General features: G+C 38.4%; 2 protein-coding genes and 1 non-coding gene across 4 annotated transcripts in view; 2 read left to right on the top strand and 1 right to left on the bottom strand.

The window, feature by feature from the left end:
- ERLEC1 (endoplasmic reticulum lectin 1) overlaps positions 1-10,876 on the bottom strand; it is a 32,146-nt gene extending 21,270 nt beyond the window's left edge. For both annotated transcript variants that reach the window (XM_059187654.1, XM_059187655.1), the window contains exons 1-6: positions 10,537-10,876; positions 2,938-3,042; positions 1,729-1,809; positions 1,081-1,158; positions 884-947; positions 149-183 (exon numbers count right to left, since the gene is read on the bottom strand). In XM_059187654.1, the coding sequence (XP_059043637.1) occupies positions 149-183; positions 884-947; positions 1,081-1,158; positions 1,729-1,809; positions 2,938-3,042; positions 10,537-10,746 (573 nt within the window). In that variant the 5' untranslated portion in view covers positions 10,747-10,876. The remainder of the gene's footprint in view (positions 1-148; positions 184-883; positions 948-1,080; positions 1,159-1,728; positions 1,810-2,937; positions 3,043-10,536) is intronic.
- Positions 10,877-10,933: 57 nt separating this feature from the next.
- ASB3 (ankyrin repeat and SOCS box containing 3) overlaps positions 10,934-24,866 on the top strand; it is a 104,958-nt gene continuing 91,025 nt past the window's right edge. The window contains exon 1 of the mRNA XM_059187652.1: positions 10,934-11,073. The gene's annotated coding sequence lies outside the window, so the exon portion shown is untranslated. The remainder of the gene's footprint in view (positions 11,074-24,866) is intronic.
- Positions 21,633-21,766, top strand: LOC131808728 (small nucleolar RNA SNORA70). Its single transcript, XR_009344929.1, has one exon. It is a non-coding gene; the product is annotated as a small nucleolar RNA SNORA70 (small nucleolar RNA).

The following is a 24,866-nucleotide window of genomic DNA, read 5'->3' as shown; positions in this document are numbered from 1 at the left end:
TTGGCTGAATCCTTTGAGGTATTTGATAGACAGGTAAAGAATGCACGACTACATTCTGTCATTTAAATTCTGTCATTTCAGTAGTGCAAATTCAAGTCTCACTAATAACAGATGTTAAAAGTGAAAAAAATCAACACTTGTCACTTGCCTCTTTTGATTTTTCCTTTTCATCTGACTCTTGATCTGTGGAATAATATAAGATATTACCTATGTAAGGTAGGTGTAAAAAATGACCAGTGACTTAAATACAAAATACAAATGATTAAGTTTTCAACCAACTTCGTAATTTTAAATTTCTTTCTAAAAAATGATAGAAAACATACATATAATTTTTATCATACTGCTTTTAGCTAGCTGCCTTGAAATGGTTTTGTTTGAAAGGACAGTCAAATTTAATCCTTACATCTTTACCTAAGAAATACTCCATTTGAGGCATAAAAATGGCCGTAACACTTTTCTTTTGAAGTATTTTTATATCAGTGAGAATTTTAATCTTAACTTAGTTGACTTTGAGTAATACAGATTAACAAAAATATTTCACAATTTTAGAGACACATCTACATTTCTATTTTCATGTACAGCAACTAGGCTTACAGCAAGCAAAACACTAACATTAACACTATATAACATATAAAGATATAAAGATAACATGTGTTACCTTACCAAATTTTGAAAAAATTCGTAGACAAAAAGCATAATGTTTGTTGACATAGAAAATAATGAAAAGATCTCTTCGAAAAAGTTTTCTAAGGGATTGTTCAGGAATTTATTTCAGTGTTTTAAAATGCATACGGTTTCCTAAAAGATCTTTTAAATTCCAATTTCAACATATGCTTTCAATGAAATTCCAGCATTACTATCACATCACTCTGTCGAAACAAACCTTTTTCAGATAGAAGGTTCTTAGCCAACATATTCCCAAGGTAGTACTCGTGAATATTTACTTTCTATATTGGAATAAAATAAAAATATAGTAAGTATTTTGCAAATACCTAGAACACAACTTTAAAATCACAAATCTCATTATTAAAGTTCTCATTTTATAATGTTCCATACTTCATTTTTTGAAGAAAAACATACCTGACCACTTTCTTTCTCTTCATGGTATTGTCGAATGTGTTTTCCATGACATACTTCGTAAGTCCAATAAGACTCAATCTAAGAAAAATGGATGTATTTAGATATACAAAAGTCATACAACTCAACTGATTACTTCTTGATATTTTATGTAGTTGAGTAGATTTCCCTCAAGATTTAGAGTAAGCTTTCATTAAATGAAACATGCCTCAGAAAAATGTGAAGATTCTGAAGCCTAGTAATTGTTTTTACTAATTAAATCTCTGTGAAAATTCTGTGAAGAAAACAGGTCTAGACTATACCTGGGATCTGAACCACCTGGCTTAGGGACCATATTATACATAGTCAAAAAAATAAGAATTAGCATTTTTTATTAAAATTGTGTATATGGAAATTTTCTTTTGATCTGAAAAACATTCAGGACAATTTGGGAAGTGATATTATTTGAAAATGGTTTTAGTGGGTGTTTGCTGCATCTACTATACAGGAATTAAAACAAATAAAATACTACTAAGCAATATCTTTGATTTACAATGAACTTAAAATCTGATACAACATAATAAAGTAAAAAGAAATGCAGAATTATTTTTAAGGGTCTACTGGCTATTGGAAACTTATTTTCTACTTATTAAGTGAACATAAAATACGTACTCTGTAGGAACAACTGCTTTGTTTAAATAGCGGCTCCAATAGCTCTCTTGGATTAGGGCCTTTATAATCCTTTTCTTCTTCCTATGAAAGAACTAGGATTTAATACTTACAATTATCTAGAATTTTACCCAACTCTGCTGTCTGGGTATTAACCCATTGTTCAAATCACAAATGCTTAGAAATAAAAGGGGAAAAACAGTCAAAACTTTTAAAAAGGTCCTATGGTTTGCCACTTCTTTCAAAAGAATTGAAGGATAAATAAGGAGCCATATAATCTTTCATTCTTTCTTCTCTTAAAAAAAAAGTTTTCTGAGTATCAGTTTCCTGAACAATTCTTATGAAACGATTTCAGAAGTTTTAAATATTTGCATCTGAACAAATTCTTAGAAAAGTTGAATCTTGTAGAAGGTATAGAAAAGTTTTAAGGTACATCCCAGTTTCCTATATATTTTTACATTTCAGACTTGAATGCCATATGCATATGCAGATGATTGTGCACATATGTATTTGTGTCTTAATAAAATTTAAAACAAAATGAACAGAGCTATCTTTCACAGATTTCAAATCTGAACAAAACCTAGGAAAGCACTCACTGAGTTTATAGTATTTCTATTTCACAGACTGTGAAAGTATTACATAAATAGCTCAATAAATTTATTGAGTGGAAGAACTGAGTTTCAAATTTGTTCAAGGTTCCACAGCTAACTGTAGCCTATACCTCAGCCTCCTGGCTCCTAGGCTGGTGTCCTTTTCATTTTATCATGCTGACTCTCCTGTTTCATCTTGAAAGAAGCCATTGCCTTGAAGGATGGATAAGAGGCAGTTAGGGCAGTTCTGGGAGGAAGAAACGGGCATGAGCTAAGGTAGGGAAAAAGTATAGGTACCTATAGATTTGTTGTTAGAAATTCTTTATAAAAAAGTCACAATTTTATTTAAAAATTATATCCTGTTTCAAAACCCTCATTTCTATTAAAGAAAGCAAGAGTGGAATTAGATTTTCTTTAAAACTATGAATAGTTGGTTGCCAATTTTCCCAAGTTGAACTGTAGAATCAAAGAATTCAAGAACAATAAAAGTGAATACTACTTGTATGATAAACAGGGTTACTGAGAAACTTGTCATTCAGTTTTACTTTAAAATATGTGTTTGCAATGTTTTAAATATGCATCTTTGGTGACAGGAATTATTTATATATTTATAAAAAGTTACCTCATCCCCATTTGTCACAAGGGGCAGAATGCATTTATATTTTTCTTTATGTGTGGTTGTCATGATGACATAATTATCTTCTTTATACAAAACTCCAGTTGTAGGCTAGAATAGAACAAAAAATACAGTTTTTTTTTGTTGTTGTTAAGTTGTATTACAGTGAATAAACTACAGTCTTAGGTCAAAGTAATTCATCATGTTCAAGAGAAGATTTTTAAGGGGGAAATATTCCACATATTATTTAAGATCAAAATGAGGATGACACACTATAACAGAGAAAAAAATGAATGAAAATGAAACTTGGAATATAGAAGAAAGTAGTAATGCAACAGACTGAAGTTAAAATAGGGATTAAACAGCATTAACAGGCGGGGAACTTGGGTGGCATAGTGGGTTAAGCATCTGGCTCTTGATCTCAGCTCAGTGTGGTTAAGATCAAACCCTGCATGGGCTCCATGCTCTGCTTGGGTTTCTCTTTCTCTCCCTCTGCATCCCCTATTCCCCCAAAGCTCTCTTTCAGATAATAAATAAATCTTCAAAAAAATGCATTAAGAGGCAATGAATGTTTACTGATACATCATTACTGAATACTTATTACACCTATTAAAAATTACCACCTATATGTGAGAACCAACAGCACTTTACAAATGTACTCTCAATTCTGTTGGAAAGGACACTTGGACATAATAGTGGTGCATAATTTTTCATATGTGGATAAATTACTTTTAAAAGAAAAATCTCCAGGGGGGCCGTGGGAACTCAGTAGGTTAAGCCTCTGCCTTTAGATCAGGTCATGATCCTAGGGTCCTGAAATCGAGTCTGCGTTGGGACTTCCTGCTTGGTGGCGAGTCTGTTTCTCCCTCTCTGTCTCCGTCTGCCTCTCTCCCAGGCTTGTGCACACGCGCGCTCTCTCTCTCTCAAATAAATAAATAAAATCTTTAAAAAAAAAAAAAAAAAGAAAAGAAAAGAAAAAGAAAAAGCGATCTTCTGTTCTGACTTAACTTTTTTTTTTAGTATATATCCTGGGTCAGCAAACTCTTTCTGTAAAGGGACAGGCAGTAAATATTTTAGGCTTTGTGGGTCATATGATCTCTGTTTCAACTATCCAACTATCAATTGTAGTAAGACATTGTATAAGCAATAGGAAAATGAACAGGTATGGCTGTGTCCTGAAAAAACTTTATTTATAAAAATAGATGGCTAGCCAACACAAAGGTGTAGTTTGCCAATTCTTGGTATGTATCAACGAAACTATTCAAACTTTCACAATATAAAACCAAACAAATTCACAAGTCAAACAGGAACCAATGTAATTCAAATGAACATTTCAGTTAATATAATTCACATTATTTAACCAAAAAGAAATCTTCGCTTTGTGATAGTAGATGTGTCACTAAGACAGAGGTTTTTTTTTTTTTTTTTTTTTTTTTAAAAGATTTTATTTATTTATTTGCCAGAGAGAGAGAGAGAGAGAGAGAGCGTGAGCAAGCGAGCACAGGCAGGCCAAGTGGCAGCAGAGGCAGAGGGAGGAGCAGTCTCTCCGCTGAGCAAGGAGCCCGATGTGGGACTCGATCCCAGGACGCCGGGATCATGACCTGAGCCGAAGGCAGCCGCTCAACCAACTGAGCCACCCAGGCGTCCCAAGACAGAGGTTTTTATGTTCTGTGATATGTGTTCTGTGATAATTCAACTCAACTTCTTATCTTACCATAGTGTGAAACCACTATACCATATGGCTATCCCTTAATAAGAGCCACTCTTATTAAGTAACTCTTCTTTTCTCAGTTTAACAAGGACTCATAACCTTAATAAAAGCACTACTTGATCCAATGTTATCTCACACACAAATGCAAATTAGGGCAATGTTTTTCTAAGACAATAAAACAAAATAAAAAAAATAATAGTAAATATAAGCTATATTAGCTATATTGAAGTTTTAAATCCTTAACATTTTTAACACATCAGTCTTCAAGACAGGCTTTCTACCTATTTTCAGAAAAGGAAACTGAAACCCAGAGATTAAATAATTTGTACAGGGCAGGACACCTGGGTGGCTTAGTCAGCTTAAGTGCTCCCTGCTCAGCAGGGAGCCCACTCCTCCCTCAGCCTCTACTGCTCCCTTTGCTGCGTGCTCTCTCTCTCTCTTTCAAATAAATAAAATCTTTTTTTCTTTAAAGATTTTATTTATTTATTTGACGACAGAGATCACAAGTAGGCAGAGAGGCAGGCAGAGAAAGGAGGAAGCAGGCTCCCTGCTGAGCAGAGAGCCTGATGCGGGGGCTTGATTCCAGGACCCCGGGATCATGACCTGAGCCAAAGGCAGAGGCTTTAACCCACTGAGCCACCCAGGCGCCCCATAATAAGTAAAATCTTAAAAAAAAAAAAAAAGAAATTTGTACAAGGTAACACAGCTAGTAAGTACCACAGTACAGAGATGAACCCAGTCAGACTGGTTCCATATTCTGTGTGCTCTTAACCGTTTTAACATATTTGAATCAGTGTTTGTTAACATTTTTTTAGATATATAGATTTATTTTTTTAGATATATAGATTTATAGGCTCCTGGATTATGATGAAGGATCCTTTCATTTAAAAGACCATTGTAAATGAAGAGGGGAACCAAAGAGATTTGAAAGTGAGAGTTGCAAAACCAAATTTATGAAAAAGGGATCCTTAGAACCATTTATTCAGTTGTGCCAACAAATTGCTATAAGATATAACATTTACAATGGTTTTCCACATTTTTCAGATAGATGCAGAATGTATGCAAAGTTGTTAAAATCATGACTCACACTTGCTTAGCAATGGCTGGTCTGAAGCCTTGCCATATCATTCCTGTACGGTAGTGAAGGCAACCAGCAGCATATGACTTAAGTGTATTTACCTCTATTTGTGAAGTACCTGCAACTCTAATGTTCAGAATTGAATTCCACAGCAATACTGATTTACTAAAACATTCAGCACAATGCCAACAATGGAAAAACAACTGCTTGCTTGGAACCACAGCAAAGACAGTAAGACAATCCTTTCTTTGTAATAAAAACCACTCTTGGGGCTTTATGTCTATATGTTAAGAAATTCATTCCTCTTGGAAAAGGACTTCAGCTCCCTCCATTTTGACCTCAAACTTTCTAGTTGGGTGTTTCCTTCCAGCTTGTCTCTTGGCTCAGACTAGAAGATCCAGGGGGCAAAGCATCCTCTGATGGGAATCTCAACTACCCCCTCAACCAAAAAGGACCATCTGAGCCAGCAAGACGTCTGCCTTCCCATGACTGACTTTAAGACAAGGTTTGATTTGACCTTCAATGCCTCCTTGAACAGACCCATGCCACCTATGCCCCATATATTTCATATATAAACATATATATTTTTAGCACTTTGGAGACAGTTTTTGAATTGCCAGTCTGTTGTCTTTTCAGTGCTGGTCTCACTGAAATAAATCCTTTCTTGTTTTACCATCATTCATTTCTCTGAGTTTGGATTTTGTCAGCTGTGAGTGGCAGAACTTCGTTCTGTATGGAATCCCCAGGCCTCAGTGCTTCTGCTTGCCTGTGTCCCAGCTATATTCTGCCTACTGTTTTTAAGGTCTAGGTAAGGGGTAATAAGAAATAAAAGCCATCACTTGTTTGAAGATGCAAAGATTTGTCTTTCATTAGTTTTGGAATGGTTGCTTTACTCTTCAATAAAACGGATCAAGGAGCAATTCCTCTGTCTGAAAACTGCTGAAATAGTGAGTCACTGATTGTGAACTAAAAATTTTAACAAATTTTACCCTCTTTTTCAGAACAGAAATTACTGGGAAAAAGTTAACCTCTTCTGATTTTCTAAGTTAAAAAAACTTTTTTGATCTGCTACTAAAAATGTTTTCTTTTGATTTAGTAAAACAGTTCCTTAGAAAAATGAAATATAATGAATTCTGAATGTATAGAATTGCAGATAGTGTAAAAAAGTTGTTCCACATAACATCTTAATGTATTTTCCATGTAAGAGGTCTTATTAGTGATTTGATAAAAATTAGATATTAATATAGTGAAATTAATCCAAGGGGGCATGGTACTTTAAGGTTAAAAAACTTAAAAAATATGTTGGCGGGAGAGAAATTCCTAATGTTTGACAGGAGTCTGGAAGAATTAAGATAGAGGATGAGAGACAAAAGAGAGAAGCTGTAAAATAAACTCAGTGGTACAACTTCTCAGCATATATAAACATGTTTGGGAAAAAAAACACAGACATGCTTGGAACTCTGGAGTTGGTTATCATTCTTCCCAAGCATAGTGTTTGGGTAATTTTTTTTTTTTTTTTTTTAAATTAAAGTAGGCTCAGAGCCCAATGCAGGGCCTGAACTCATGACCCTGAGATCAAGATCTGAGCTGCAATCCAGAGTTGGAGGCTTAACTGACTAAGCTACCCAAGTATCCCATAGGAAATTTTTGAGTGGGAATACACTTCCAAGAGAAGTAAAGACAAAACTGGACTTATTCTGTGGTTTTTACTATGGTGAAATTTGTGAACTCTGTGAAGTAATGAAGAATTGAATAGTTTAATGACACAGATGGTATTTCAGAAGAAAAATATATACACACAAAAAACTGAATGCTAAAAAACAGTAAAAAAGGAATATCATAGTCATTAACTAGTTAACAAAAACATTAAGAATATACACAGCTTTGGTGCTTAATAATTTTTCTAAGTAAATTTGAAAGAAAGATTATAAAGATTATATATTGTTTTGATATATCTGAATGGGGAGAGGATTTAAAGTACAGAAGAATTTTAAGACTAAAAAATAAAATTCACATCTTCTAATCTAGTCTCTTCCAGTTTCAGATAGTAGAAAGATAAAGGCCCTTATTCTCGTTCATACAGCTGCTTAGTTATATATGTCCAACCAAATGGCCCATAAAAGAAAACGACAGTGCCAGGTGAGGAGGGCTGTAATGTCAATTACATGAAGTAGGGAAGGAAAGCCTTAAGATTAAATAGTACTAAAACAAAACCCAAAGGCCAATGATAAAAGACTCTTACAGTTTATTTTTACATGAGGGCCACAGATATTTTGCCAACTCAGAGAAAAAGGTCTCTAGATTTTCCTCAAAATAACTTAAAAAAAATTTTTTTTAAAGATTTTATTTATTTGTTAGAAAATGGTGGGACACAAGCAGGGGGAGCAGCAGGCAGAGGAAGCAGCAGGCTCCCTGCTGAGCAAGGAGCCGGATGGGGATGTGGGACTCAATCCCAGGACCCCAAGATCTTGACCTGAGCTGAAGGTGGACACTTAAATGATGAGCCACCTTGGCGTCTCTCAAAATAACTTTAAAAAAAAATATGAAAAAAAACACTTCAGAGGTGTCCATCTTAGCTTACATTACACTGCCAAAGAGAATTTAAAAAATTAAAATTCAAAATAACATTGACAGACATATGGAAAGTTGGTACCGGATACATGTAAGACAGATCTTCCATAACCTCTTTTAAGCCAGCAAACAACAGTGCCAGAAAGAAAACAATAACATTTGGTAGTAACCTCTAAAAAGGCCAGTTTTAGTTATCCATTTAAAAGTCAGGAAGTTTTCAGGGCTGCCTATCAGTATGTAATTTTTAAATTAAAAAAACAAAAACAAAAACAAAAACAGGGCTCCTGTGTGGCTCAGTCAGTTAAGTGTCTGACTTCAGCTCAGGTCAAGATCTTGGGGTCCTGGGATTGAGTCCCAGGTTGGGCTCCCTGCTCAGTCTGGAGTCTACTTGTCCCTCTTCCTCTCTATCTGCCTCCCCTCGCTTGTGCTCTCTGCCTCTCTCGCAAATTGATACAATCTTTTTTTTTTTTTTTAAGATTTTATTTATTTATTTGACAGACAGAGATCACAAGTAGGCAGAGAGAGAGAGAGAGGAGGAAGCAGGGTCCCTGCTGAGCAGAGAGCCCATTGTGGGGCTCGATCCCAGGACCCTGGGATCAAGACCTGAGCGGAAGGCAGAGGCTTAACCCACTGAGCCACCCAGGCGCCCCCAAATTGATAAAATCTTTAAAAAAAAAACCAACCTGACAGGAACAAGAGTAAATTTAATGACCACATTCTGTAACACTTCCCATGTTTATTCTTTGTGGTCTTTTGAAAGGACAATAGAAGTTGGATTAAATTATTCTCACTTCAAGACTGCTAAAGTTATATCTCACTTACAACAAGCTTTTATATAAGTATTTTATTTTTTAAAAGATTTTATTTGTTTATTTGAGAGACAGAGAGAGAGAGCACAGCAGTGGGGAGGGGCAGAGTGAGAGGGAAAAGCAAGACTGCCCACTAAGCAGGGAACCCGACTTGGGATTTCATACCAGGACGCTGGGATCATGACCCCAGCTGAAGGAAGACACTTAACCGACTGAGCCACCTAGGCACCCTCTAAGTATTTTAATACAATAGTATTTCATGGCATTAATACAAAAATAAACCTGGCTCCTCAGGTAGATATTTATTTAGATAATGTTGAGAACCAATGAACTACCAGAGCAGGAGAACTGAAAAGAAGAGGGATGGAGAAACAGAAGAGTGTGAAATATTTGCAAAAAGCGACCATTTGTAAATGGAAAGCTGTTGGGGTAACCATAACATCCGTTGTCCTGGTAAATCTTGCTTTGACATCATGCTATCCCTTACTCTTGTTTCAACAAATTAGTAATAGAACAGAATGGTAATAGAACAAAACGGTCATCCCAAGTGGAATGACTGCAGGTAACTGGAACAAGAATTTTAAAAAAGCTTTTGTATGTTCCAAGACTTCAATTTGAAATAAATAAATTAATTACTACACGGTAAGCATCTTAAGAGCACAGTTTTTTTTTTTTTTTTTTTTAATTGGCCTACAGTGGTAGAAAGACTTTAAAGCAGAGTAATCCCTAAAGACAGAAGGATCGCACATTTTCCTTACTGTGAGGTTATAAAAATGTTCATCTCTAGGAAAACTGATCACGGAATTTCAAATTCTGGGGTGTTAAATAACAGTCGTAATACACCAGCGCTGTACTGCTTATTCTGAGTAGAATGTAGATGTTAATACATCTCAAAGGCCAAACAGCCCTCTCGGAAACAACCCTGAAGGAGAAAGAGCTGTGAGAATGTACATATGCACGTGTGTGTATACGAGACAGAAATAACCAGTCCGAGAGGGAACTCTTATCTGCAGTACCACCGGTTTTGCAGGTAGGGTGGAACTACTGAAGGAGAGAAGGCGGCTGGTGGAGGAAGAACTGCAGCTGACTTTCTAAAGAGAAGATAAATACCTGTGTCTGACGTGATTCTAAGAAAGCTTCTTCCACGGGGTGGGAGTGTTGGTAAGCACTGTCTAATGAGCCATATTGAAAAGGGGCAGAGCAGGTGACCGCTGGATCCTCAGTGCTTAGCATGGAGGGCAAAACCACATAATGTGCTCGCTAAACACTTGCTGTATGAATGAATGAATGCGAGGTAAATGAACCTTTGGATTAGGGAAGGAGGCATTCGCCTGCAGAGGTGGTTCTGGAGGAGAAAAGCGCAGGTACCGAGGGAAGGGCCAAACCCTAGTGCTAGGAGGGACAGAGATGGCTACAGGATTCGCGAGGGCACTGACCAGAGAGAACTCGGTGCCGGGCCAGTTGACTCGGAAAGGGATGTCATCGCTGAGCTGGGGGAGCGCTCGGCCGCCACCGGACGCCTCTAGGAGGCCGCAGAGGACCAATAACACCGGCCCGCCTGCGACCAGACTACGCGCGCCGCCTCCTCCTTCCTCCATCCTCCGCTGCCGATTTCTCCAGCCGCCGCCACAACCTCCTCTTCCCATAGAGGAGAGGAGGGGGAGGAGGAGGAGGAGGCGGCGGGACTTCTAAGCACCCAGGCAGCCCCGGGCCCAACCGCCGCCACGTCTCCTTCCGGAGAGCCGGGCAACCCCACCTCCGCCCCCTTGGGCCTCCCGCCACCGTTTCCGGGGCAGGCGGCATATCAACATCCGGGTCCACCAAGCCGCCCGCCTACGGAAGCCGGGACGCCGGTCGGCGGTCTCGGGGTCGGGGGAGGGGAGAAATCGAACATTGCGACCTGCTAGCTGCTGACTCCGAAAACCTGGCCTGAGTCCAGGCTTTTCCGCGGAGACGTGAGGCACCGAGAGTGGGTGAGTCCGGGAGGCGGCGGCTGCTCCCGCCTGCCCCCCTCGCGGCTCTCCAGCGGGTAGGCGGTGTCTTGGCTCGCCCTGGAGCTGGAAGAGCGTGAACTCGGCGGGTGTAGTCATTAGATGCCAGAATTGGAGGTGGCGAGGAGAAGTGGCGGTGTTCCTGACTTAGCCACCCTCCAGCTGCTTTTCTTTTTCTTTTTCTCCGCACGTAGCATCTGTACACTTCATTTTTCCCGCTTGAAGCTTCTCTCCGCCTCTTCTCCTATGGGTTGTGGTCATCTCAGTTCCTTGCAGCCACTGACAAACCCAGGGCCGTTTGCTCAGTCTCTGCAGCGCTAGCTTAGGGGATACCGGATCTGAGGAATCCTGTCGTACCCCAGTGTAAGAATCCTGTGATTCTCTGAGGTTGTTGTGGACAGAGACTCCTCGTGGAGAAGGCAGCTAGACCTCACAGCCCCTGCGTTTTCACCAGTGCGGCTTCTCCTTCATCCCACAGTTGACATTCAACTTATGAAATGAAGTTGACATTTATGGAATGGAGATGACATTTCAACTTATGAAGCTGTTAAGTTTCCGTATGTGAGGTTCGGGGCCAGGCGAATGTGAAGTTATGAATTCACCTGAGGTTAAGACATGCCTGATTGCGTTCAAAATAAGACAAAAAGTTTTAAATTCCCCTCTCTTTTAAAAATGCCATTGTTTTCATTTCCAGTATAATGGGTTATACAGTGGTAGCCATGGAGCACCTAAAATTTTCTTTCTGGATGTGGGTAAAGCTGGACTCTCCCCTCACTCCTCGAATTTGAACCAAATCAAAAAGCAGGAGGGGCAGGCTTATTTTTCATCTTAAAAGTTTTCTCTCCCCCATATTCTATTATTTATTTATTTATTTATTTATTTATATTCAGCGTAACAGTATTCATTGTTTTTGCACCACACCCAGTGCTCCATGCAATCCGTGTCCTCTCTAATACCCACCACCTGGTTCCTCCAACCTCCCACCCCCTGCCCCTTCAAAACCCTCAGATTGTTTTTCAGAGTCCATAGTCTCTCATGGTTCACCTCCCCTTCCAATTTCCCCCAACTCCCTTCTCTCCATCTCCCCTTGTCCTCCATGCTATTTGTTATGCTCCACAAATAAGTGAAACCATATGATAATTCACTCTCTCTGCTTGACTTATTTCACTCAGCATAATCTCTTCCAGTCCTGTCTATGTTGCTACAAAAGTTGGGTATTAATCCTTTCTGATGGAGGCATAATACTCCATAGTGTATATGGAAAAAGTTTCCTTTTTTTTTTTTTTTTAAATATAAGGAATCCACAGTTTCAAAGAAAATTACTTTGGTCCAGCTTTGAGGTGTTGTTTATTAATTTGTTTAGTACTTATTAGTGCTTTGTTTGTGCCAGACCAGTAGGTTTGGTAAAATGGTAAATAAATGTGTCTCCGCCTTTTGTCCCTCTTGGTCTAGAAGGCAAATTACACAAATAATTGCAACCTATTGTGGTAATAAAATAGTAGTTAACATTCACTTAGCATTTATTGTGTACTAGACATTAATCTAAATACTCTATATATGAAGCAGGTACTATATATTATAGAGTAGAGGGATGTAAAAGTGGAGATAGAAAAAAGGAAGTGAGGAACTCAAGGGTTGGACTCGAAAGGCTTTCCAAGAGAGGTGGCTTTAGACCTGGGGTTTTAAGGATTTGTAGGAAGGAGTTCAAGCAGATGGAGAAGTGCATTTCAAGCATAATTTTTTTTTAAGATTTTATTTATTTATGACAGAGAGGTAGCAAGGGAGGGAACATAAGCACAGCGGAGCTGGAGAGGGAGGAGCAGGCTTCCCACCAAGCAGGGAGCCAGATCCGGGGCTTGATCCCAGATGCTGGGACCGTGATCTGAGCCAAAGGCAGATGCCCAGCAACTGAACCACCCAGGCGACCCTCAAGCATAACTCTTTTTGATGACCCATTAGGACTTTTTGGTGTAGTCAGAGGACAGGATAAAATGGAGTCATCAGGCACCTGGGTGGCTCAGTGGGTTAAAGCCTCTGCTTTCGGCTCAGGTCATGATCCCAGAGTCTTGGGATAGAGCCCCACATCGGGCTCTCTGCTCAGCAGGGAGCCTGCTTCCCCCTCTCTCTGCCTGCCTCTCTGCCTACTTGTGATCTCTCTCTGTCAAATAAATAAATAAAATCTTTAAAAAAAATGGAGTCATCAGCAGGAGATTGGTACTACAGAGGGACAGAGGCAGTCAGTTCAGGGAAGGTTGCATATAGAGCATATTCTGTGCAGAAGTGTTTGAACTTTATCCAGTAAGTCCCAATTGTTGCAGACTTTTTGCATCGGAATTATCTGATGTGACCCCTGTTTCTCAAGTATACAAAGATTAATTCCAAACGGATTAAAGATTTAAGTGAATCACACACAGTAAAGAGAAAAAAATTACAAGAAAATTTAGGGGTATAATTAATCTTTGCAACTGAAATAGAAAATACTTGTGTCATCAAAGAAAAATACATATTTGAGTAAATAAAAATGAAAAGTACTTTCAAGGCGCTAGTTTAGTATCTGGGGGTTATAATAATGGAATCTGGTTCAATAGAGCTTATGTTCAAATAAGAGCTTCAATAAAAAATAAATAACATACTTTCTGGTACTGGCAAATACTGCTTAGAAACTTGGGTTATACGAAAGAGAAGACCTTTGAGATGTGCTGCTTAGGCAGATGATCAGAGTAAGCCTCTGTGATGAAGTAACACTTGAATGGTAACTTGAAATGATGAAGAAGGTGGCGCACCAAATTTTCCAGGCGGAGGTCCTGAGGCAAGGATGAGTGTGGTATGTTGGACTGACAGAAAGAAGGCCTGTGTGGCTAGAGTGTAAGAGATGATGTTTGAGAGGCAGGAAGAGGACACAGACCTGTAAGCAGGAGAGTGTTAGGGCCTGATGCACATTCATGAGGATCATTAAGACTGTTGTGTGGAAAATTGATTATAGGGGATGTTATGGGCTGAATTGTGTTCCCCTAAAGGATATGGTGAAGTTCTAACCCCTGGAACCTTGTGAGTGTGAATTTATTTGGACATAGGGCCTTTGCAGATGTGATCAAGTTAGGATGAGGTCATATTGAATTAGGGTGGGTCCTTATCAGCCATCCCCCGATGGTCTGTGTGAACAGTCATTTCCCCATTATGTATGTTTCTTTGGTCTAAGCTTGAATATGCCAGGATGGCTTGGCAGAAGCTAGGGGTCTTCTCTCCTTTTAAAGTCAGAAAGTGTTCATTCATGAAACAAGTATCTGCTGAGCACTTATTACACGCCAGCAGGGTTTTCAGAATACACAGTGCTTCGCTCTCCTGGTACCTCTCTTAGAGAGACCTCAAGTTTGTGTGGCTGCTTGATTGCTGTTAGTTGTCTGTGGTTGATGCAAAACCGTCTGTAACCAGGTGGATAACTTGTTTGCCTATAGATGATCACTGGGTCCTGGGTGTCTGAATGTCTTTCCTGGAGCTGGTCCATTGTTAAATGATACCAGCCTCTCATTCAGTCAGGAAGCGTTTTCTTCCCTCTCTGAGAAAACACTCCTGCACAGATTCTCATGGTGACACCATGATTTTAAGATCCAGCTTCTCCTTATGGGCAGCTCTTTGGATTTACAGAGCTGGGAAAGGCCTATTTTAAGTGAACGAAAAAAACATGAGCCTAAGACTTATTGAGATCAAAAGTAATTTGGTTTGATGGGGTGCCTGGGTGGCTCAGTTAGTTGGGCGTCTGCCTTGTCTCAGGTCATGATCCTGGGGTCCTGGGATTGAATCGCGTATCAGGCTCCCTGCTCTGCAGAAACTCTGCTTCTCCCTGTTCCTCTGCCTACCACTCCCCTTGCTTGTGCTCTCTGAATCTCTGTCAAATAAATAAATAAAAATCTTTAAAAAAAAGGTAATTTGGTTTGAGTACAAGAAGGGAGTTTGGGAATGACATAAGGAGTTTAAAATGTGAAGGGGTGACATTTCACTGTAGTGGGAAAGGATTTTTTTTTTTTTTTAAAGATTTCATTTATTTATTTGACAGAGATCACAAGCAGGAAGAGAGGCAGGTAGAGAGAGAGGGGGGAAGCAGGCTCCCTGCTGAGCAGAGAGCCCAACTTGGGGCCTGATCCCAGGCCCCTGCTTTCGGCTCAGGTCATGATCCCAGAGTCTTGGGATAGAGCCCCACATCAGAGGCCTAACCCACTGAGCCTAAGGCAGAGGCCTAACCCACTGAGCCACCCAGGTGCCCCTAGGATGTTTTAATTAATAAATGATGTGAATATAATTTGCTGTCCATTTATAAGAAAACCAACGAGATGCCCTCTTCATAAAATACACAAAAACTAAATTGTAAATGAGTTAAATATATATATCTATGTGAAGAGATGAGGAGAATATTTGTGTAACTGGAATAGAGATGACATTTCTTAGTAAGATAAGAAATCCAGATACTATAAAAGGGAAAGCTGGACCTGCTTTAATAAATGTTTTAAAATTAGTAGTTTCTGTTAAAATTAAAAACGTGTAAAACTCTGACCTAGTGATTTCACTTTTTGGACTTGCCCTGATACATAAGAATGTGGGTACAAAGATACTCATTGTGTCATAATCTGTAGCAGCAAAAAAACCCCTCTGGATAATCTGATTTTTCAGCAGTTAGGCTATGGCTGAATAAAGAATTAGGTACAAACTCTGTGCAACTGAGTTGGTTAGGAGCAGAGACTTAGGAGTTAGGCCAGTTAGGTTCTGATCCCAGTCCTACCACCTAACCACATGTCTGACATTGGGAACCTTACTTAACCTCTTTAGAGCTCAGTTCTTTTTCTTTTTCTTTTTTCTTTCTTTCTTCTTTTTTTTTTTTTTTAAGATTTTATTTATTTATTTATTTGACAGAGAGAGAGAGAGAGAGAGAGAGATCACAAGTAGTCAGAGAGGCAGGCAGAGAGGGGTCAGGGGAGAGAAGCAGGCTCCCCACCGAGCAGGGAATCTGATGGGGGGCTTGATCATGACCCTAGCTGAAGGCAGAGGTCTAACCCACTGAGCCACCCAGGTGCCCCAGTTCTTATTTTTCAAATGGAGAAAATAACAAGTGGTAATATGTAAGAACTAATGATGATTCAATTTCTTTATTCTATTCATGTACTAGATGTTGTGTCCAGGTACTATTTTAAGCACTTAAAAGATAAAAACTTATTTAATTGATTTAGGCTCATAGTCTAAAAGGTAGGTTTTATTGTTTTCCCCATTTTACATGAGGAAACTGAGACACAAGTTAATACAATATTGTAGTATAATTCACACAAACATAAAGTTAATATATTTATGCCACACTATAAAATATGCCTGAATAAAACTGTAAAAAATTTTTTTTAGTTGAAATTTTTATGAATCACAAATGAGAACTAAACAGTTGGGCTTTAAGTTAAAAGTTACCTCAAATCTCTTTATTATTTCTCATTTATTTTTATATATTTATTTATTTTTAAAGATTTTATTTACTTATTTGACAGAGACACAGTGAGAGAGGGAGCACAAGCAGGGGGAGTGGGAGAGGGAAAAGCAGGCTCCTGGAGAAGCAGGGAGCCTGATGTGGGGCCTGATTTCAGGACTCTGGGATCATGACCTGAGCCTAAAGCAGACACTTAAAGACTGAGCCACCCAGGTTCCCCTTGTTTCTCATTTATACACAGAAAGGGCAAAACCACTAAAAACAAAGCTATTTGCTCAACTGAACAGCTGGTGTGCAGTCTGAGGTTGTATAGCACTAATTACCCCAGAGGCTGCCTAAGAATATAATTGTCCTTTTCTCTTTATTTCCAGTACTGATTTTTTTCCCCTCGAGTTCCTCCTTTGAATATAATTTACTCTACAGTAATAAAAAAGAAGACATAAGAGAACTGAGATGCACATTTTGGGAAAAATAAAGGAAAGTAAAAGCTTTTGGCCTTCACACAAACACAGGTGACAGAATGCCAGCAAATATACAGGTGCACATGTGAATATTGTATGTGTCTCTTAGGCACAGGGGGAAAAAGGAGAGTGGACGTTTGATTTCAAACCAAGCTAGCATGATTCTTTTTTTTAAACCCATGCTTAGTATCTTTAAGTTTTTGCAAAGAATTTTCTACAAGAATGAATTTTTAAAACCCAAGTATACCACAACACCAGTGTAAAACAAAACATATGCTGGAAAGAATTTTCCAAACCTAAGAAAATAATCAAATCCAAATGTGGCACTGTACAAGACCACTGGCCTGGATGTTGAAAAAAGTCAGTGACTAAGAAAAGGAGACTGCTTTATAACCTAAGATTTATACTACTTTGGGTCTTGGAAAAATAACAATGATTTCAATTTTTACAATTTATTTACCTTTTTCCCTTTCAGGGTCCAAAGTTCATGCCTTGCATTTGATTGTTGTCTTAAAGTCTCCTTTAAATTGTAACAATCCCAGGACGCCTGGGTGGCTCAGTTGGTTAAGCGGCTGCCTTCGGCTCGGGTCATGATCCCAGCGTCCTGGGATCGAGTCCCACATCGGGCTCCTTGCTCCGCGGGGAGCCTGCTTCTCCCTCTGACTCTTCCTTCCACTCTGTCTGCCTGTGCTCGCTCTCACTCACTCTCTCTCTGACAAATAAATAAATATAATCTTAAAAAAAAAAAAATTGTAACAATCCCCATTTGCCATTTATTTTAAGGCTCACTATTATTTTTTAGTACTACTAAGAAAGTAACTGCTGCCAGTTAAAGTTATGACATGCCAGTGAGTATGAGATGCCTCTCAATTTCAGAAGTCATGACATTAATATATTAATGAAGTATGGCAGATTGCCAGAGGCCATCACCACGATAAGCAATGGAACTGGATATCAGACTATAAGCAGTCTGGCTCCTGAACCCATTCTTTTGGACAGTACTCAATGTTGTCATTTTTTTTTTTTTTAAGATTTTTATTTATTTATTTGACAGAGATCACAAGTAGACAGAGAGGCAGGCAGAGAGAGAGAGGAAGGGAAGCAGGCTCCCTGCTGAGCAGAGAGCCCGACGCGGGACTCGATCCCAGGACCTCGAGATCATGACCCGAGCCAAAGGCAGCGGCTTAACCCACTGAGCCACCCAGGCGCCCAATGTTGTCATTTTTTAATTCCAGTGTAGTTAACATATGGTTATATTTGTTTCAGGTGTACTGCAGTTGAACCTCCCTCCTTTTTAAGATTTATTTATTTTAAAGAGAGAGTGTGTGTGTGTGTGTGTTCATATGAGTGGGAGGAGAGGTAGATGGAGTGAGAGAGAATCTCAAGCAGACTTCGTGCTGCATGCAAAGCCTGAAGCAGGGCTGACTCCCAAGACCTGGCGATCATGACCTGGGTGGAAACCAAGAGTCGGTAGTTTAACTGACTCAGCCACCTAGGCACCCCTGCAGGTGCTCTTTTTTAATGGATGCAGTACCTTCATGAATTTCTTTTAGGATAGCATTTACAAATTTTAAACATTTATCTTCTGTTCGCAGAAACAGCTATATTTCCTTCAGGTCAGCTGTTTATTTTCACACTTTTTTCTTGTGCTTTTGCTTTCCTTAAAAAAAAAAAAAATAGTGATTGTTGAGCATGGTGTCAATTATTGGGCCTCACTTTGGGGTCCATGGATGAAATGCAGGAAGAGAACTGCTCTTTCATCTCCCTCTAGCCTATGTCCACATAAGGAAGGTTTTGTTAGGGATTATGAAGATCCTCTAACGCTCTCAGGGTAGATTGTTAAATTAAGAGAAACAAATGTAGTTTTAGCTAGAAACCAACACTGTTGCTTATAGACTTTCTGTGTGTAAAGGAATGGGGTATGAGGTTTGGGTTGACTGTTCATATACATCTTTTAATCATCCTAATTTTATTTATTTATCTATTATTTTAAATCATCCTGCTTTTAATCCTACAAACCCCTCTAGCTTTCTCTTGTTTCCAGGTTTGGTACTTTTCCAGGCTCTGTTGGCAGGAGTGTCTTCTCCATGGGTGTAGCCTTCTTGTAGGTGTGTGCATGTTTGTTTTAGACTGCAGTTTTTTTTTCTGCACTGGCTTAAACCCCAAAGTAGTCCCATCTGTTTTCTCTCTTCTAGAATGAATGAATGCATTTTAGTGGAATTTTGGTAGGAAGTAGAGGAAAACGATTGCCCTTAGTTTGTCTTATACAGAGTAGGTAATTCATAAATATTTGTTGAATAAATTAGTTAATGCTGTTGAGAAAATTGGGCAAAGCATATTTTGTTTAAATTTTTTAAAATTATGACTGTAGGGTATGGGTAATTTAATGAATCCTTTTTCTTTTTTCATCCTTTTAATTTATCCTATTTCAGGAAAGAATCTCATTGAGGTTAAAACTTACAAGCAGAGGGACAAAATGAGGAAACTCCTTTTTCTCACAATTCTTTTTTAAATTAAGAGCCTTAATTCCATTTGTTTCTTTTTAGTGTTTAGCACAATGTTTGGTATATTTTAAGTATTCAATAAATGATAGTTATTATTTTTATGTTTAACTTAAACTCTTTTTTAAAAAAAATTTTATTTATTTATTTGACAGAGAGAGAAAGATCACAACTAGGCAGAGAGGCAGGCAGGGGGTGGGGGAAAGCAGGCTCCCCGCTGAGCAGAGAGCCGATATGGGGCTCAATCCCAGGACCCTGGGATCATGACCTGAGCTGAAAGCAGAGACTTTAACCCACTAAGCCACCCAGGTGCCCCTAAACTCTTTGTCTCTCATTTTCATCATCTAAGAAAATGGGAATTAATATATCTATCAACAGAATAGATTTTGGCATATATACTGTTTGTTACATAAGGTTAATTATTATTCTTTGATCTGTAAACAGCTACTTATTTTTTTCCATGAGGCTTTTTCTGATCTTATTAGTTTGAATTAATAATTTGTAGTTCTGTATTATGTTTGTATTTTTTGTCACATTGATTTGCTTGGTTATATGTCTTTCCACTAAATGTGGTTCTTGATAGCTGGGTACTCTTTTTTCTTGGTAGTCTTAGTGCATAGTTACTGCTTGACACAAATCACAAGTCCCTCATTTTTGCTGGGTCTTAATGGATGAGGAGGATGGGGTGACAGGAACATGGGGTGGGGTACTTTAGTGGGAAGTGAAATGTGTGATAAGTATGCTGACACCATATTATAAATAGTTGAATACCAAGTTAAAGAAATTGAAATTTGTTTTGTATGCTGTGGGAGGCATTTTTGATTATTGAGCAGCTTAGTTCCATATTTTAGAAACATAATTCTCATTGCAGAGTAGAAAATGTATTGGAAAGAAGAAAAGAGATTGGTGGTAAGAAAAAGATGTAAAAAACTCTGGCTTTTGCGGCGCTTCAGTGGCTCAGTGGGTTAAGTGGCTGTCCTGGGATCGAGCCCTGTCAGGCTCTCTGCTAAGCAGAGAAGCAGAGAGCCTGCTTCTCCCTCTCCCTCTGCCTTATGCTCTGCCTACTTGTGCTCTTTATCTCTCTGTTGAATAAATAATAAAAATATTTAAAAAATAAAAACAAAACTCTGGCTCTTGCTATATTTCAAGTTTCCCATTTTAGCTGAGAAATCTTCCAGCTCATACTTGAAGGAAAGGTTTTATCATCATGTAGTATTTCAAGCCACATCACAGATAGGCTCCAGCTTTTCCCTGCTAACTGTTCTTCGACTTATTAAGAAATGTTATGTAAAATTTTAAGTAAAATAAAAGCTAAAATTTTGTATATTGGGAAAATATCATTCATTTTCAGAGCACCTGGGTGACTCAGTGGGTTAAAGCCTCTGCCTTCAGCTCTGGTTATAATCCCAGGGTCCTGGGATCAAGCCCCGGCATCAGGCTCTCTGCTTAGCAGGGACCCTGCTTCCCCGTCTCTCTCTTTGCCTGCCTCTCTGCCTACTTGCGATCTCTCTCTCTGTCAAATAAATAAATAAAATCTTTAAAAAAAAAGAAAATATCATTCATTTTCTCTAGAAGCTTGTTAATTGATGAGTATCTTAAACCTGTTTGTTGTATTTTCTGTTCAAGTAATTGTTCAACCTTTAATGTGTGTTATGTGGGATGAAGTTTTCTTCTTGGGAAAAGAGATGAATTCTGCTTTTAGTATGCTAAGTTTCAGGTGCTTGTGTAGCTCAATAAGGTATATGAGATACCTTACATATAAGACATAGAGTCATAAAGAATTTGAGAAAGATTGGAAGTTTTCTCAATAAAGATGGTGATTGAAACCTAGGACTTGGTGAGTTTGTGTATCTGATTAAAAAATCTAAGATGTAACTAAATACAACGAAATGTTCTACTCTTTTGGACTTAGTGAAATGAGATTCTTGCTTACTAGTCTGGTGTATCAGAATTGTAAAGGATGAAACAGAGATCTTTGGGTTAAATCAGGAAAGAGTCATTGGTGACTAAAGACTACACTGACTCCTTGAGTACAGCAAGAGCAAAGGTAGATTGGAGGGGCATTAAAAGGAGCTGATAGGGCAATAGAACATTGTAGTTTAAAAATTCTGTGAAGGACTGCAGCCAATTAAGCCGACTGTGCTCTTTGTCTATGGGGGCCCAGTGTGCCATGGCTGCAAACAGTAGCCTCCTCGGTAGTGTATGCAACCTGTTGATTGTATGGGTTGCCCTAAGGGACCTTGGAGACAACCCTTTTTGGTGGATGCTGGGGTCTGACCTCATGGCTATCTCCAATTTAGGCTGCAGACAGGTATGCGGGGTGCCTTTGGAAAGCACAGTAGCCAGGGTCCACATTGGCCAAGTCATCATGTCCATCCATATCAAGCTGCAGAACAAGGAGCATGTGATTGAGGCCCTAAACAGGACCAAGTTCAGGTTCCCTGGCCGCCAGAAGATCCACATCTCCAAGAAGTGGGGCTTTACTAAGTTCAATGCGGATGAATTTGAAGACGTGATGGCTGAAAAGCGGCTTATCCCAGATGGCTGTGGGGTCAAATACATCCCTAACCATGGCCCCTTGGACAAATGGAGGGCTCTGCACTCATGAGAATCTTGGCACTATCGCTTCCCATCATATTCATGTCCACAAATAAATCCAACTTTCTGTCAAAAAAAAAAAATAATTCTGTGAAGGATAGTAAAGTAGGAAGAATAAAAGAAATTACAGGGGTAAGTGGTGGTTTTTTCCAGTTACAGAATGTATGTTTATTTGTTGTCAAACTTTTTATAAAGACAAGAAGGCTTAGTATGATTAAATGAAACCACCAAGAGATTAGTGCTGAATATATAATGTTTTAGAAGGGAAAATGAACCTTAAGTAGAATGAAAAAACCCGGAGATTCAATAAGGCTTATTTTCATCATATCATTTTGACATACAGAAACAGAAGAATAATTTTAGTAGTTGTCTCTTGAGAAGTTAAAATTCTTTGAAAAGTAGCCACAGGATTAAAAAAAATCATCCCGCTAATCTTTGAGTTTCTAATATATGCTTAGGGTGAATTTATTTTAAGGCTTTAGAAGGCATAAAAACAGATTGTTGAGAGCTGAATAAATACATAGAAAATATAGTCACAGTATCTTTGGTGAGAAAAGATGAGCATAATTGGAATATTTGGTATGTAGATTTTAACAGGATGTGATGAGAGAGAATTTTAAGTGCATCCATCATTTGACTGACTGAAAGAATCAGGGATGATAAATTATAGGAGTATGATGCATCGATAGTTACAACTGTTCCAAAGTTATAATTTAAAAGCTATGTATCCATGGAAAAGAGAAAACTAATATAATGGAACGAAATGTTGACTATAAAATGTTTAAAAATTTATAATAGACCAAATATGGTTCTTAAATTACAGGCATGATTGTAATCATTATGAATCTCAAAGAGATGCTCAACACATGTACTCTGAATATATAATGTAAACCAATACTAGGTAATAGTTTTTATTATGTCAGGTATTCCATAATGCTTTACATATGTTAAAATTAAACGAGCACCTTCAAGATGTAAAATAATACACATTTCAGGTACTTTATTAGTAGAAAGTGAAAAAAAAATCCTTTTTAAGATGAAATGTATATCCTGTAGACAATGGCTAAATTTTTTAACTCCGTCTTAAAGAAATGAGTCAAGTTCATTCTTAAAGATATTCAGAGTTGACACCACAAACCTTTGTTTACCTAACTGGAAACCTTTTATGTATGGAGGCTGTATCTAGATGGTACTTAATATTTGTGGTAGATCAAAAAGTGACTGTGTTTTCCTGGGAGTGGGAAAGGGAAACGTAATAGTGGCCTGCAGTAAGAGTGTAAAGACCTACTTAAAAAAAACCCCACTTCATTAGAGATCTATATTAAAAGTTTCTTTTCTTGGGGCGCCTGGGTGGCTCAGTGGGTTAAAGCCTCTGCCTTTGGCTCAGGTCATGATCCAGGGTCCTTGGATTGAGCCCCACATCGGGCTCTCTGCTCAGCAGGGAGCCTGCTTCCTCTCTCTCTCTCTACCTGCCTCTCTGCCTGCTTGTGATCTCTGTCTGTCAAATAAATAAATAAATAAATAAATCTTAAAAAAAAAGTTTCTTTTCTCAATGCAGGGTTTACACTCATACTTTCTCTGAATTCCTGAAACTTGAAACTTAACTAGTAGTTATATTCTGAGGTATGAGTCTTGAGTTTTGTGTGTGTGATTAGGGAGGAATGAGAAAAGATGCTTTCAAGTGAGATCCAAGGACTGTAGAGAGACAGTTTTGCTGACAGGATCTAGGTTATGATTCCTTCTACCTGGGAGGCTTCAAACCCTAGCTTCTCTCTAATAAAGTACTGTTTAACTTTTCCATTTTAGTCCTGTTTCTCCCCATCCCAGTGAATATCCCTGTTTCTGGGCTTTGAAATATGGCTTCCATATAAATGCTTATGGTACACCATATGTGATATGTCACATTTTTCTAGTCTAATTGTAACTGAAAGCCTAGAAAGACATATAAATGGGGATCCCAGAGTTATCTCTTGCCCTTTATATTTTGTAGCAATTATATATTAAATGATTAAAGAATCACTTTGGGGAATTCCAAACTCCTTTGGACTTAGGTTTGTTTGTAAAATGAAAGGCTGTATTTCTGAATTCACCTACATGATTCTGAGCTATAGAATGTGAATCTTGGATTGGCTCATTATATTTGTGGGAATCAATATACATCTATCAAAATGAACTCTAACATCTTTATGTAACAAGCTACATACTATTTCCTTATGCAAAAGTTAATTTTGTTTACCTCCTGAAAAAAAAGATGGTGGATAGTGAAGATGGTGAAGTTCAGGTGGGTTTTTAAATATATTGTAGAAAGATCTTGTGTTTTAGAGTGAGAAAGACCTGGATTTCTGCTACTTAACATATGTGTGTAGCTGTGCAAGGTACTATGGAAACAAGCTCAGGGAGTTACCCAGAAAATGCTTCCATATGTAAAATACCTAGCATATTGTTATGAGATACTCATTAATGAATGCTAGCTCCTTTTCTTGTTTTATAGGACAAGTGAAATGCCTTCTAGAAAACTAATACTGAAAATGTTGGGAAATTATTTAAAATAGGTAGGGATGCCTGGGTAGCTCAGTGGGTTGGGCCACTACCTTCAGCTGGGGTCATGATCCTGGGGTCTTGGGATTGAGTCCTGCATCCGCATCAGGCTCCTTACTTGGCAGGGAGCAATTTGTCTTTCTGACAAATAAATAAAATCTTAAAAAAAAAAAATAGTTATGTAGCTGAGTAAATTACCAAGTTAGGTGTTCATAA

The sequence above is a fragment of the Mustela lutreola genome, chromosome 9 (assembly GCF_030435805.1).
Source record: "Mustela lutreola isolate mMusLut2 chromosome 9, mMusLut2.pri, whole genome shotgun sequence".
Lineage (NCBI taxonomy): Eukaryota > Metazoa > Chordata > Mammalia > Carnivora > Mustelidae > Mustela > Mustela lutreola.
This window is presented reverse-complemented; position numbering and strand designations above follow the sequence as displayed.